We start from the raw sequence: 15,994 nt of genomic DNA on the forward strand, positions 1-15,994 counted from the left end.
TTTTTTTTTTTTTTTTCATCCTTCCCTCCTTTCTTCCTTTCATTTTAGTTGATGTTGCCGTGGGGACTGCTCCCTCTCTGCCCCCGCATAGCAACTGGTTGCCAGGCAGCCATCACTGTCACTTCCTCATTACCCACAGCCCCCTCTGGGCCAGCCTTGCGCGGGGGCTGTTAGACCACCATACATAGACGCACAAACACACACACACACACAGACGCACACAAACACGAAAAGACATTAACACACACACACACACACACAGACGCAAGCACAAACTTGTGAAAAGAGACACACACAAATATGTGTACATGTGCACTTGCATGCACAGCATATACACTGAACTGAACATGCACACACTGAATTATACACACACACACACACACACACACACACACACACACGCACGCACACACACACAAACAAACTTTTCCAATAGTGGCGGTTTGATAGCTGTCCCCTGCTACAACCCTGCGCTTTAATGGAATGTGAACTTATATCCAGCAGGCAACACACTCAGATTGCGAGACACAAAGGACACACACACTCTGCAGTCCCTGAGCCCTTTGAGACAAAGGTTTTAGACACACAAATACACACATCTACTCGCACAAACATGTACACAAAGACCCAAAGGCACACACAAAAAATGCACATCCTCTCACTGATACACATCACAGCCTGCAGTTTGCCCCTGCCCTTTTTATACACACACACACACACACACACACACACACACACACACACACACACACACACACACACACACACACACACACACACACACCACAACTACAGGACCATATGAGACAGTTTATATTCCATTCAGAGCCCAGGACCAAGTTTATTGCCTTACAATGAAAATAAGCTTTCTGTTTATTTTGTGTTATTCTTTCATAAATATTTTATTTATTTTCCATTATAAAAGGGGATGATGGTGTGTCTGCGGCTGAGGAACCACAAATAATTTGAATAATTTAGCATGCAGCGAGTCAGAGTTAGACTGGTGTATTAGTTTGCTAGAATCAAGTGTTAGGCAGCTGAGCCGTCTGTGTCATGTAACTGCAATATGATGAATATGATGCAGTAGGTTTTGTTTTTTTTTCAAATATTCATTGTTTAATTAGTACAATAGTGCTGTGTCATCTATGGGCAGGCCTTAAACGCAGCTTCAGTGTTTTGATCTGAATATAGACCAATATAAGTCCAGCAGTAGTAGAAGCAATAGTGGCAGCCATAGTATGCGTGTGTGTAGATTATAGCAGTAATAACCAGGAGCTTCCTGGTTTGAATTCAAAGGTCAACGTATTTCACATTCTTTTCCTTGCTGCAAAGAGTGTGATGAAAAGAAACACTGAATATTTAATCAAATTAATTCATCACACAATAAAATTAACAATGGGTGAAAAAGCAACCTTTTGAATTTTTAACAAGGTCAATATTAACTTTAATATTCATTCTTTTCTCTCTCTCCTCCAGGACTCTCCATGGTAATGACCTTTCAACTATCCCAGAAGGAGCTTTCAACCACCTCACCTCTCTGTCCCACCTGTAAGTACAGCAGCGTCATGTATCTGTTTGTGTGTATAACTATCTTGGATACAAAAGTGTTGTGGGCTGTAACTTCATTGTGTGTGTGTGTGTGTGTGTGTGTGTGTGTGTGTGTGTGTGTTTAGAGCTCTTGGTGCCAATCCCTTGTACTGTAACTGTGACCTGCGCTGGCTCTCTCAGTGGGTCAAGGCTGGTTTTAAAGAACCAGGTAAGAATGGAAAAAAAACAAAAAAAACAAACACAATCAGAATGTCATTAAAATTCTTGCAAACAAAATGTTGCATTAATTGCTACGTAATAGAAGTTGCCAAGTACACTGTTGTGTTTTTGAACAGGCATTGCTCGTTGTACCGGACCTCCTGACATGGCTGACAGGCTACTGCTCACCACACCACTTAACAGATTTCAGTGTAAAGGTAAATAGTCTCCTCTTTATTTTGCTCACTACTATGTGTCCATACTCGTCAGTGTGGTCCTGTTTTAGCACAGAAAGATGTTGAAAACAGGGATTTGTGACGGCAAAAATCACATCAATCATCAATTTTACTGACAGTGAGGTCTGTTCTGTGCTCTGAGTCTTTCTACTTCAACAATCCTGTCAGTTCCTTCTCAGAGAAATCTTCATCTATTAAGAAGTCCCATCTCCTTAGATGTTGAGATTAGTATTGGTGTAAGTACTTCATTCTTGACCTTGTAGCACTGTAGGGCATCCACAAACCACAAACCTCCTCATCTGTGCAATTTCCTTCCACAGGTCTGGGTTGTGTTATTCAGTCTCAGGTCGAGTTCCAGTTTTCAGTTTTCTTTTGGGTGAAGAGGGCTGCCAGTGGTTTTATATTTAAAAAGGTTAAAGTATTTGTCTCTCTATTTGTGTTAGCTGTGTGGGAGACTGGTGACTTGTCCTGTGTCTTCCCTGCATCTCACCCAGTGCATGCTGTGATTGGCTCCTGCAGCGTGGAAGAAATTAAACATCTGGTGTTTTTGTCAAGACGTTCTGTGTAGCCTTTCCTCCTCCCTAGAGCACATTGATTAGATTGTCTCTTTTCAAACAAGTTAAATTGACTGAAATACAGAATGCACTTCAGATACATTTTCAGGCATAGACTCAGAGGCAGCAAACAGCTAAGATTAGGAGTGGAAGGCTTTAAAGCAGTCATATTTTTGGAGCCACTTTGAGTCGCTTCAAGGCGTCAGACTAAAGTACCAGACAATCAAGCCTTTTGCATCATGGAGTATTGTTTGATCTGATGTGTGAGGTTGTTTGTGGTATTGGATCAGCTCAATCTATTATTCACTTTTTTCCAAAACAGAGTTCATAGATATGAAATGAGTTGCATTTCACTCAGACAGTTCAGGAGCAGTCAGCCTCTAATATTACCTGCCCTCGGGCTCCCCTGCTGTCAGACCGGAGGGGAGAACACACGAGAAAGAGATGTACAATGAAGCTGTAACACACAGGCATAGTTTGCTGTGCATATGTGTTAGACAAATTGTTGGAGTAGGTTTTCCAGATGAAAGGAAGAGTATAAAGTGGACTGTGACTCAGGTGCCGAGATCAAACTCTTATCAAGGTACCTCACATCATCACCTCTTCTTCTTGCTTCTACATGCCCTGGCCTCTGAAACAAAACACATTTATTGCTCTCCCAAGCTTTCACTTTTCTTATCCTGAGGTCTTCTCTCAGCACACCATCCATTAAATGAAGTCTATAACCACAACATGAGGAAATATGTGTCTCTTCCACTGACACTCCTTTGCTCCCTCTCTGTCTTTTTATCTGTATCCCTCCACCCCATTCTCTTCCTACTCTCATCTGCTTCTGCTTGTGTTTCTGTTGTCCCTCTCAGGTCCAGTAGATATAAGCCTGATGTCAAAGTGCGCCCCCTGCCTGGCAGCACCATGCCAGAACAACGGTACCTGTGTCTCTGACACCACCGGATCCTACCACTGTACCTGTCCGTATGGATTCAAGGTGAGACACTAGATAGCAGCAGAGAGAGGGACGGGGGAGACGCCTGGGGTAACATACTGGGCTTAGCCAACTTTTAATGCTACAGTAGGAGCCAGCTGTACATCTCAATCTAAAAAGCATTACAGTTCACTAAATATTAAATATACTGCCGTGAAACTGCAAGTGTGGCAATCGGTATTTCCTTCAATTAAAAATTTAATGAATGACCTCTTGTTAGTAAATGGGTACTTAAATATGTCAGTTCGATTAAACTCTACATGTGTTCTCTGCTATGGTCCCATGCACATTTATATTAGCTCTCTTACTTATTTATTGCTCTGGTAAATCGTGGTTCTTATATCCTCTTTGCTGTTTGTTGGACACATTTTCAAAGCGGCTCATGAAGAGTGAAAATATATTTCAGCAGCAGGCATGGAAGCAGAAAAAATCAGCACTTGAACCCTGACCATTTTGCTACCTCCTGTTCCCCTCTACCAGCCACCTGCACTGTCAGTTAAACAACTCTTATTCAGTGGTTCTTCAGTGTTTTAAAGCCTGTGAAGAAAAAAATGTAACTCCTGCTGGAATGCGCTGTGTGTGTGTTGAAAGGTATCCTAGATGGATAGCCATGCTGCATAAGCCTGTGGTATTATCAGTATTATCAGGCTTAGCTTTGGCCTTGCATGCATAATGTACCTATCTGTTTATCAATAGAGAACCTGCTGGCTGCACTGGAGGTATTGATTGATCAAAAGACAAAGGGTGTAATAATTGTCAGGACCCCTGCATTAGGAAAGACATGCAGATCTACTACTGAGAGGGCACTTTGCATTGGAGGAGTGTGTGTGGAATATATATGAGTGCGTGCACACTGTATATGTGTGGAGTCATGCATGTATGAGTACATATCAGATGACCCTGCCATTTGTTTGCATGTGTGTATAGAGACCAGTGGGTTCATGCCTATGTGAGAGCTTTTGTGTGTGTATGTGCTTGTGTTTGTGCATTTGTTTGTGTATGTGTGTGTGTGTGTGTGTACAAGCACTTTAAAGGTACACTTATAATCTCATGTGCACACACACCTCATGACACTTGGGCTTTTACAGGAGGACAAAGCCTTAGTCTTGCTTTTAATTAAAACATCACTTGCCAAGGTCACAGACTGGGAAAGAGGGACTGTTGGGGTGTGTTTGTGTGGTGTGTGTGTGTGTGTGTGTGTGTGTGTGTGTGTGTGTGTGTGTGTGTCTGCATGTGCACGTACATATCTTTGTGTATGTTTTCTTTCAGTGTCTGCATCCACTGGGACAACATTAATTAAAATGTGTTAGAGAAATCAAAGAAGGAGCGGCAGAGGACAAAAGATGGGGAGAGAGAGAGAGAGAGAGGAGGAGAAAGAGAGAAGTAAGACGGAGAGGAGTGAGGGAAACTACAGGAGAGAAAGTGAGAGATCTGGCTGTATAAGAAAAAAAAAGAAAGAAATATAGTAGGAAAGGTGCTGTGAGAGAAACGAAGTGAAACATGTTAAAGAAAGGGATAGTGAGAAAGAGGGAGACGTTGAATGAAAGAGAGAGTGAACAAAACATAAACAAAGAGCGACGGTAAAACAGAAAAAGGGAATAATGAAGATGGATGGAGAGGGAAAACAAGAATAAACGTCCTCGTCTCGGCTTTGATCAGAGGAAATGGGTGTGTTGGCGGCCAAAGGTTTGGTGGTTTGAAATTAAAACTACAGCCGCGGGGTTCGATGTTGAGAGGGTTCCCTGTGTGTGTGTGTGTGCGTGTGTGTGTGTGTGTGTGTGTGTGTGTGCGTGTGTGTGTGTGTGTGTGTGTGTGTGTGCGGGTAGGACACTGAAACATGATACGGTGAAAGCTGTTTATTCAGAAAACAGGTGTGGTTAGAAGGACAGTGAATCAAAGAGCTAGACTGTGGCATATATTCATGTGTGTTTGTATATGAACACATACACAGTGTATGTACATTTGTGGTTGTTGGTAATTGTTGTGAGTGTGTGTATTTGTGTAAGAGAGAGAAAAAAAACAATAATATTGTGAAAGTAGAACGGTTGATTAACAAATCGCTGTATTTTTAGATTAACCAACCAGAATAGATTTATTCAACCCTCTATCTCTCTGCAGGCTATTTTCTTTCAACGCTGCTAAAATATTCAAAAACCTGTGCTCCTAATGCTGAAAATGGGCAGTTAATTACAAGTGCAAAAAAGAAATGCTAACTGTCTTCACTGTCTCGGCTTAAAGCAGTGTTAAAAACATTAATACCCACAGACAACTTTGTGTGTCACCCTTTCTTAGGTCAGCTGCTGTAATACACAAATATTCTTTTCATAACAATTGTGATCAGTGCATTGCCACCTGATTGCTCAACTGTGATGTGATGTTGTAAGACAATAAAAAAAAACACAAAATCCAAGCGGTTGGAATATTTGTTTTAATTTATATACAGGATATTTGGATATACTTTTGATAGAAGGCAAAACACACAGCAGCCTCTCACCCCAAAGCTGGTGCTGGGAATCAAACATACAGTCTCTGTGGTGCTGGGCGGGTTCTTGTAGCCCTGCAGCATGAGAGAGGCTTCTTCTTTTCCATCATAAGCAAGTTGCTTTTTACTTCCACTGCTTGTAGTATGTCAGTGTAAAAGGAGAACGTAATGGTGAGCCAGAGGGAGGAATCATGTCACTCATCCATAACTGTTACACAGAAAGACTGTGTAAAAAGGTATTAGTAGTGAAGTGGTTTGAACACAGCCTTGGACTGTAACTGACTTTGTTTGAGTAGTGAAATTATCTCTGGAAGAAAAAAATCTTATTATAAATGATTAACTTCTTTGCCTTGCCTTGTCCTCTCCTTTCCTCCAGGGTCAAAACTGTGAATTACCCATCAATGCCTGTATTAGTTTCCCCTGCTCAAATGGAGGAACCTGCCACATTCAACCTGGCCATGAAGACCACTTCAGGTACAACATGAAAGCATATTGCAGCTTCAATCACTGAGAAAGGATTGAATTGCACATGTGTGTGTGTGTGTCAAATACTTCCTTTAATATTTGAAACCAGCAATAAATCATTATTTAGTCTTTATATTCCATAAAGATGACTGAGAAGAATAAGACAAGAAAGAGTCATTTCAAAGAAGTGCTCTGGGAATCCATTCGGCTGCGGGTCAAATCTTATTGCCCTGTCTGCCCTGCCACCCCCTCCCCATTAGTGGAGACGTTTTTAAAAACTTAGCCTGTATTCTCATCTAAAGGGGAAATTAACTTTACTCGGCCCCCAGAAATATCGACATCGTGATTAGAGTGGACAAGTCTTGCTTCACTGGACAATGCATTATCCAAGATAACAACTTACTTTGACCTTATGATGTGTTTTCCTTCTTGTGTGTGTTGTGGGGCAGGGTGGAGGGTTAAACAGGAAGAGAGCGGCCATTTCAAAGGAGCAAGCCCCATCCGGGTTGCTCATTAAATCCGCGTGCCCTCGCTGACCTCCTCAGCTGCTCAAAGAGATGTTTTAAACTTCTGTCATTATTCACATCAGTGCTTCCTCACTGGTTTTGCATAAAACTGTCAACACACTGTTTCCAAGTTTAGGTTTTACCTGCATTTGACTGAGATTTTATTGTTTGATTCACATTTGAATGTGAATGCTACAGAATAATGTATTTTTTAAGTGTGAACAAAAAGCTGCGTGTGTCTGAGCCTCATCTACTGTGGCTTCACTTCAGTGTACCATTCATAACAAGAACTGTTCAGAGGAAGAAAATGCTGATATAAACATAACTTAATATTGCTAAAAGAATGAGTACAAGTAGCCTACTTATATTGAAAGTCTCTGTGTTGTAATGGCATCAGAAAACACATGGTGCATTTAGTAGCTTTTCTGGAGCTTCCAATCATATCAAATAATGTTTGAGGGAACATTGAATCTAGATTTTCATGACGACTGGGTAAACTCAGTCTGCTGAAGAATATTATGTGATAATATCAAAAGCTCTGTAACAGATCCTAAATGGACCTTGAGATGACATTGTTTTATCAACTGCTGTTTATAGGGTCAAGAATAATCTTTGAAAATACTTTCTATGTCAACTGTGGAGAAATGAATCCCCCCTTTAAATTCCTCAATTAACAAGGTCACTCGTAACAATTCACATAACTTTTTTTTTTTGTTAATTTCGACTCTTAAGGTGATGTATAATTGAAGCAGAAATCCACGATCCATAAAGTACCTGACCTGTTAATTAATCTGTATTTATCCAGGGAGAGCACACAGTACATGCTCGCTCCTTTGCAGGAACTCCCTGCTTCACATTCATACAGTTTCACACATTCACACCTGGGAGCTGCCCAACACAATCACAGTGTTTGACTCCTGGCTGCAGAGCAGCTCCACTGGAGACGTTGCGGGTCAAGAGCCTCTCAGTGGCAGTTGTTGAGGGAGTGGAGAGCAGAGCATCACTCGTTTGCTTTTCCTACCCATCTAGTCCCAGCTGATCCAGGATCTCAAACTTGTTTCTCACACCTCTAGGCTACTGCTGCAATTTTGCACAATCTGACAGCTTGAAATACTGTAAATGTTTTGCAGAATGGTGAAAGAAATCTTAAAATGTTCTTGGCTGTGACTTTAAATATTAAACACTGTATTCCCCTGTTGCCTATCCTCTCATGACTAATCCGTTTAGGACCAAGAAACTAAAACAAGAGTGTCCAAGTTAATTTGGAAATAAGAGACAAAATATAACTCTGGTAAGAGGCCACAGACCAAAGTAATCAACATTGTCAGCAATTGTTTAGAAATGCGATGAATTAAAAACAGATTGTATGCAGTATGACATTTTAATTTGTTGCACTTTTAACAAAACAGACATTTTATCCATTAAATTGAACGAAACCACATAAAATACTTATATCTTACACCCATTTAAAACTGTTTGAAGGACCAAGGAGGCAGCCATGTCCGTTGCATTACATAAAAGAGTATATTAAAATTCAATCTGCACACATAAGAACGTACTCATGCTAGTCCATACATTTGTGTGTGCGTGGCATCATTGATCGTGCCTGCCAGTGTCATCAACGTCTCTCCAAACAGTCCGCCTTTGTCCCGCGCTCATGACAAACAGCCACTTTGATTGAACCAATTGTCATAAATATCTTAACCAGATTTGTTTCCTCCTCCAGCCCCTTAACAAGGCCTTTGCCCTTTGAAAGGCTTTGATATGTGCCTGGCCTTTAACGTGGTAATGCTATTAGGGGTTCCTTTACCCTTTACAGATCTTCTCTTAATGTTAATACCAACACAGGTAGATGCTCGTGCCCTCTGAGAGACACAGAAAGACAGAAAGAGTGGGAGAACAGACCCCTTTGACATTTTAATGTTATATAATCAGTTGGGGATATTCAATAAGCCCAATTAGCCTTTGGCTCTTACAGGGACCCATTTGTCAAACTATAGAGTTTAAATGTCAAAACCAGGATTTGATTGGTGGAACAGGGCTCTCTGACCCTGTCAATGCTGACAGTGCTCCTCTCATTTATATTTCTTTGTCTTTTGTTTCTCATGGGAACACTGAATGTCTTTTTTATTTTCCTCTTTTCTTTTTCCTCACCTCTACACTTTCTTTTCCCATTCCTCGGTTTTTTTTCTTTCCGGTAGCAGCAGATATTTAAGAAGAATGATTATTTGTTAATGTAATAACCTCTAAATTTAACAAAATGGTCCTTCAGTGCAAAGTCGAACCACATCCAAAGTCACTATTTCTTTTGGGCAGAGAGAGTAGACGTATGATGTCTCAGCCAGGACGGATGGTACGCACCTCTCCATGGCAGCCAAGTGATTGAAACACAGATATGAAACAGGCATAACCTTTGTAAGCCTGTTTTAATAAAGATTGAAATCTGCATTTTAGAACCTGATCTGCATAATCTGCAATGTTCCTGATAATTCACAATGAATCAAATAACATAATATAAAAGGGTCACTCATAGTAACAAACCGCTGCGCATCAACACCCAGTGTTCCAGCTCTATGTCGCTTTTACCAGTTTTTAGCTCATTACTGTCAATCCTCTTACCCACACGTAGATTGAGTGACTGATATTCGCATCAACTCTAAACTATGTAAAACCAAAAAAAGCTGTCCGGTAAAGAAAGTCAAACAGGCCCAGATATTTTTCTATTGATTTGGTGGAGATCAACCAAAACAAGTAAAACGAGAGTGGACATTGGACACTAGCGGGATGCTCATGTTGCTTTGTGTCTGTTGGATCTCTAAGTAGGCCAGTGTTTAAGTGTGAGATTAGAGAAAGTGAGAGAGAAACAAAAGGAATAAAAAAGGTTATAACAGTGGAATAAGTTTAACAGGTGAAAGGGAGTGAGAAGGACAGAGTGTCATACAAATAAGTGAATGTGTGTGTGTGTGTGTGTGTGTGTGTGTGTGTGTGTGTGTGTGTGTGTGTGTGTGTGTGTTTCCCTTGCTGTAGGTGTAACGATGGCCTTGCTGTAAAATATTTTTCATCCAGTGAAAGTGGACTCGATCAGTGTAGGAGACTAACAAAAGAATACATAGTTGTGAGAGTGGGGAGCTGCTGAATGCAGCTGTGGTCAAATTTATTAACCTTTGTGTGTGTGTGTGTGTGTGTGTGTGTGTGTGTGTGCACGTATTGGTTGGGGATTGATCCTAAGTAAAACTTAGTGTGTGTGTGTGTGTTTGATCTATTATAAGGAGTTAACGGGACTGAGATATGGCGGGTGGGAAGAGGAGACAGAGCTCGAGAGTTTGAAAAAAAGAGTGAGAGGAGGAAGGAAGATGAATGGAGGGGAGGAAGAGGAGGAGGCTTTGATAATTCCTTTAGAGTGTCCCAGGTGGGCGGTGTCCAACAGCAGTGGCATCAAACTAAGTTTATCTCAGCAATTATTCTTTTCTTTTTTTAGATCTGGGTGGGTAGATTTTGATTTAAAGTTTTTGTTTTGCCTTATTAGACGGTAGAAGCTGGATGAACTTTGCCTACTGATGTTTGTGAATTAAACATCACCTAACAAGGAAGACAGAGATAGCGTGAGTCAAAGGACGACTGCTTCTCTTTAGTGCAGGAGAAGATAGTCAGGGAGGGTCAGTGTGTGGCACTAGTCGTTTAAACTTTGAACACCCGTGTTAAAATTTCATTTCTGCCATAAAATAAGGCATGAAATGGTGTGTCTTGTTGGAACACTAAATATAGATATGCTGTGGCTCCAGTGGTTTGTAAGAACCGGCACAGAATAGCTAGAATAAAGATTAAATTGTTTTTCTTTAAAGCTATTAGAGAAGAACTGAAGTGACGTGAAGTTGATCACGCAGCTGGTTGATCCGGCTGACGGATTTTATTTCAAGTCGTGCAGGTCGAATGTGTGCTCAGATCCGGCTCAGTCATCATCTAATGATGCACATCTTCTGTATGTGTGTCTGTTTTTGTGAGTGTAGCTGTGTGTGTCCGCCTGGTTTCGAAGGCCAACGTTGTGAGATAAACCCAGACGACTGTGAAGACAACGACTGTGAGAACAACTCTACCTGCATCGATGGAGTCAACAACTACACCTGCGTGTGTCCGCCCAACTACACAGGTACACACACACACACACACACACACACACACAGAAACACACACAATCTTACACGCATCATCTATTTCTACACTACAGATATTACTGAAACCCTCAGTCTTTGCCCCTGAGAGGCTGGGAGGGTCACCAAGTCCCTCCGCTATTGCACACACACACACACACATACAAAATCATATTTTCCACTTTACTGCATGGTAAGTTAGTAATGGACAGCCTCTCTGCAGTGGCCTGAAACTGCTCCTACAGGAGGTTGAAAGAGCAATCACAAGAGAGAGAGAGAGAGAGAGAGAGAGAGAGAGAGAGAGCTGAAGAGAGAGGGAGAGTGACAGTGAAATGGCAAAGAGGGACTGTGTACTAAGGGGAATGGGAAAAATAAACAAAGCGAGGGAAAGGGTAAAGAAGGGGCCGATAAAGGGCAGAAGCAGTGAGTGGGGGAGCGAGTGAAATGGCACGCGAGAGACAGAGAGAGAGAGACAGAGAGAGAGAGAGACCTCACTTGGAGTCCAGCAAGTAGAAGCTAAACTGCTGACTGAGAAGTTAAGTTTTTCTATCTGACAGTGTCCTCTAAGACAGACACACACACACACACACACACACACACACACACTTACAGACACACAACAGACACAACAGCAACATTACGATTCATGACACTGGATTTCAGTCAATATACACACACACTCACCCACACATGCACTATGTCATTATCGTTGTTGGCATAAAAAAGCTTCACACACTGCCAGCCACCTTACCACATACAGCTGGAGCATGCACACACACACACACACACACACACACACACACAGACACACAGCTGGTTCCTTTGGCTCCGGACCTCCACTCGGCTCAGTGAACCGCGGCGTAATCATCAGGTGTCACATTAAGAGGACAGTCCTTCGCTAGTCGCTTTGCTTTCTCCAAACTCAGCAAGCAGGATTGTCACGTCATATTTGCACCAGAGGGGAAAAAAATCAAGATTTAAGGTCACAAGACCTTTTAAACAGCTGATATAAGGTTTCTACCGCAGAGGAGCCTCATTCCAAAATGAGAAAGTCACGGTTAAAAAAAATAAAATAAAATGGTCATGTGGCTGAATGAGCTCAACAAATTCAATGTCAATCTGTCTTTTAGATTATGTGATACAGTATCTTGTGAGCAATTTCACCATTTTGGCTTGAAGGTGGCAAAGGGTCGGGGGGGGGGGCAACATTACGATTCAATATGCAAAATTCATGTCAAGAAAAGTTCAGTCCTTAGTGTTTGAAATGCGGTGCCATGGAGCAAAGTATTTGTGACGGGGACATGGAGACGTGGCTACACAAAAGATCAGGGGTCAATAAACTCACCAGGGATCAACCTCTTGAGGTCATACATATCCACATTAAATTTCCTAACAACTTTGACAGAAGTTGTATTCACATATCTTGTCCAGATGCATCGCCCTTCTATTATGTGGAAAATATTCCAGTGTTTAAGGCTTCCTTGCCCATAAACAAGGGATCACCCATATTATTTAAATACCAAGCTCTGTGTGTCATTTTTTGTGTCTCTATTTATGTGCTAGAACTGACATTTTGAGTGAAACTCTTCCTCACACTGTTGATGGGCTCATAGAGTTGTGACAAAACTTGAATGTGTTCTGGCTGGCACTTTAACATCATTAAGAATCATTATTTAATCAAAACAAAAAAAGACTGCCAGGGTCTTTTGGCCTCTTAGCCACAATTAACATTGGCAGTGTTTTCCTGGTAATCCCTTCTGTTACTTTATGGTACAAGTCAGATAGAGGGCAATGATCCTGCATCACAAACCGAGCTACAGTAAAACTTTGTGCCTTGCAGTGAGGAAACTTTTTAAAGGCCAGTGGGTAAATTAGCACCACAATGTTTATCTTCCTCAGTAATCATCTCAGCAATGGTCTCATTTGTGTATGGTAATCATACTAAGGTATCACAGGTAATTTCACACCGATAAATTAATGTTGGCATCTTTAACTAAGTGTCAAGTGTGAAATAATGCAGCCTGTCCATTAGGTATACACCATTAGGTGTACTGTAGCTCACAACATGTGTCTGAAAGTGACTTGATATGAAGGTGGTGGAGACAGACAGGGCGGGAGGGAGGCAGTAGGATTAGATTAAAGCAGTCAGAGAGCAATGGAAATATGTTTGACCTTTCTCAATCTCCTCTTCCTTCATATGATCAACTTCAGCCAGTGCTTTTACACACTGTTAACCCTTGTCAACCTTTGAGCGTGTGTGTGTTTGTGTGTGTGCGCACATCTTTTGACAGCAGACACTGTTAGACAGCCTATTAACCCGCTTCTCCATCAGCTCTGAGAGAAAGTTGATAATGCTCTTCCCTGTGTGTGTGTGTGTGTGTGTGTGTGTGTGTGTGTGTGTGTGTGTGTGTGTGTGTGTGTGTGTGTGTGTGTGTGTGTGAGGACTTTCACTGTACATTATCTGAGGCCTTGAACAACATAGACACACACAAAAGTTATCTTTTTCCACTCCTTGTTTTCTTTTTTTCTCTTCTTTCTTTTCCACCACCACTTGAAACTGACAGAGTACGTATGAAGAGACTTTTTCTCATGTTTCTTTTTCTTTACTCTTACTCTGAAAAATTATCTTTACATCTGACACACCAGTGGCAAGTAGTTTTCAGCTGTGTTTGTCTTTTCTTCATGTACAAGTTCACCTGGTTGGTGAGCGAGCGCAAACACGCACACACACCTGTTGATTTAGCTTTACATGATAACCTTTTCAATCACTAAAGAAAAGCATTTCTCTCACTCTGTCACCAGGTGACCTCTGTGAGGAGGTGGTTGACCCTTGTCTCCATGGTTTCGACCCCTGTCAGCATGACTCAAAGTGCGTCCACGTTGGCCGCAGTTACAGGTGAGTGACAGCTTCGCAGGAAGTCGGCTCCTAAAAGGGTCAGAGGTCACGTCGTTGAAAGTAACAGTCGGGACAAAAAGTTAAACGCTGACTTTTTTGAACCAAAGGGAAACTGAGTGATCATTGTTAAACATTTGCTGTCCTCAGACAAATACACGTCGAGACAGGCGCACATAAACGCATCACTAAGGAACACTGGTGTCCACAAGAAACACTGTACACTGACCATATTGACTGTCTACGTCATAGGGGAATAATCCTCCTTAAGTATTGAATAATTAACCTTTTGCCTGATTCTTTTATTAAGTGAAATTTACAATTTCTTCTCAAGAACTTACTGCCCATTGGTTTAGCGACAATAGCAGCTTGCCAAATGTTTTCAGTTGTATTACATTTGGTTTGTAGAAGTTTTAAGAGGTTTTGTAAACTGACTATCTAATCAGATATTTTATATGTACACATTAAAAATTGAGCTTATCCAAAAGTTTGATTGGTGTCCTGCTCAAGAGCACTTCAGCAGGAAACAGATGTGACTGAACACATGGGCTTTAGAAAAGGACTGACACCTGTAACCTGAGGAAAACATCTGTATTCATGAGGCAAAGCCTGTTGCCGACACACACAGTCATCCCATCCATATTTCCATGTCACTCTAGGTGCGAGTGTTTGCCGGGCTATGTGGGGCAACACTGTGAGCAGGACTATAATGACTGTCTGGAGAATAAGTGTCAGCACGGAGCGGAGTGTGTCGACGCTGTCAACGGCTATACCTGCGTCTGTAAAGAGGGTTTCAGGTGAGAGTGATGGAAACAAATCATGGGCGCTGCAAATCCCTCGAACAGACACGAACACACTTAACGGTACACACACTGCGGGGCCAGACTGGGAGGAGATGCAGATGGTGCTTCATAATCAGACACTTGACTGTCTAGACCTATTCTGTGCATGTGTGTGTTTGTGCGTGTGTGTGCAGCAGATGAAGCTCCATGTGGTTAATTATAGCGGAGAGTGTTGGCAAGAGAGAAACAAATTCATCACAAGGGACAGAGAGAGAAAGAGGCAGGGAGAGGAAGTCTTAGGTATGCAGGAAACAAAGGAGAAGGAGACAGAAACATGAAGGAAGATACTGCATAGGTATAAAAAGGAAATTCAAAGAAAGGTTCAGGATTTCAAAGATGCAAGATCCAGGGGAAAAAAGTAGATATATAGAATCATAACATGCTGCTTATCTTTTTCCTTCTGGAGTATTACCTTTTCAGCTTCAACCATGCAACCTCCAAATGTAATCCACTGAGGCAAAACACCTAAACAACTTTTATCAGAAGATACTGACACAACAAATCTCCCCATTAAAGCTCTATGAATAAGTAACCGTCTGTTTAATCTGCTCCTCCCTCAGCGGGCTGTTCTGCGAGAACCCTCCGCCAATGATCTTGCTGCAGACCAGCCCCTGCGACCAATCAGATTGCCAGAACAGCGCCCAGTGCCTGGTGGTTGCTGGGGAGCCCGTCTGCCGATGCCTGCCCGGTTTCTACGGCAACAAATGTGACAAGATGGCCACCGTTCACTTCCTAGGTCGCGATGGGTATGTGGAGCTGCCAGGCGCGAAGCTTCGCCCCACCGCTCACATTTCACTACAGGTATGGTCGACCTTTGGCCTCTTTGGTTGTAAGTTATAGAAATCCAATAGTCATGCAGGATTTTATAGAAATTTTAAACATTACATATAAATCACCACAATGTCCTGCCTTACCTTAAGAATAAAAAGCACGACTTTATAGTGTGTGTGTGTGTGTGTGTGTNGCCCGGTTTCTACGGCAACAAATGTGACAAGATGGCCACCGTTCACTTCCTAGGTCGCGATGGGTATGTGGAGCTGCCAGGCGCGAAGCTTCGCCCCACCGCTCACATTTCACTACAGGTATGGTCGACCTTTGGCCTCTTTGGTTGTAAGTTATAGAAATCCAATAGTCATGCAG

The 15,994-nt window shown here is 42.0% G+C and overlaps 1 protein-coding gene across 1 annotated transcript in view; it reads left to right on the top strand.

Moving 5' to 3' along the window:
* LOC111232433 (slit homolog 3 protein-like) overlaps positions 1-15,994 on the top strand; it is a 244,102-nt gene that overhangs the window by 209,800 nt on the left and 18,308 nt on the right. The window contains exons 24-32 of the mRNA XM_022759949.1: positions 1,477-1,548; positions 1,674-1,756; positions 1,884-1,964; positions 3,397-3,521; positions 6,377-6,474; positions 10,979-11,118; positions 13,922-14,015; positions 14,672-14,809; positions 15,415-15,655. Of these exons, the coding sequence (XP_022615670.1) occupies positions 1,477-1,548; positions 1,674-1,756; positions 1,884-1,964; positions 3,397-3,521; positions 6,377-6,474; positions 10,979-11,118; positions 13,922-14,015; positions 14,672-14,809; positions 15,415-15,655 (1,072 nt within the window). The remainder of the gene's footprint in view (positions 1-1,476; positions 1,549-1,673; positions 1,757-1,883; positions 1,965-3,396; positions 3,522-6,376; positions 6,475-10,978; positions 11,119-13,921; positions 14,016-14,671; positions 14,810-15,414; positions 15,656-15,994) is intronic.

This window comes from Seriola dumerili, unplaced genomic scaffold (assembly GCF_002260705.1).
Source record: "Seriola dumerili isolate Sdu_G_001 unplaced genomic scaffold, Sdu_1.0 BDQW01000331.1, whole genome shotgun sequence".
In the NCBI taxonomy this organism is placed as follows: Eukaryota; Metazoa; Chordata; class Actinopteri; order Carangiformes; family Carangidae; genus Seriola; species Seriola dumerili.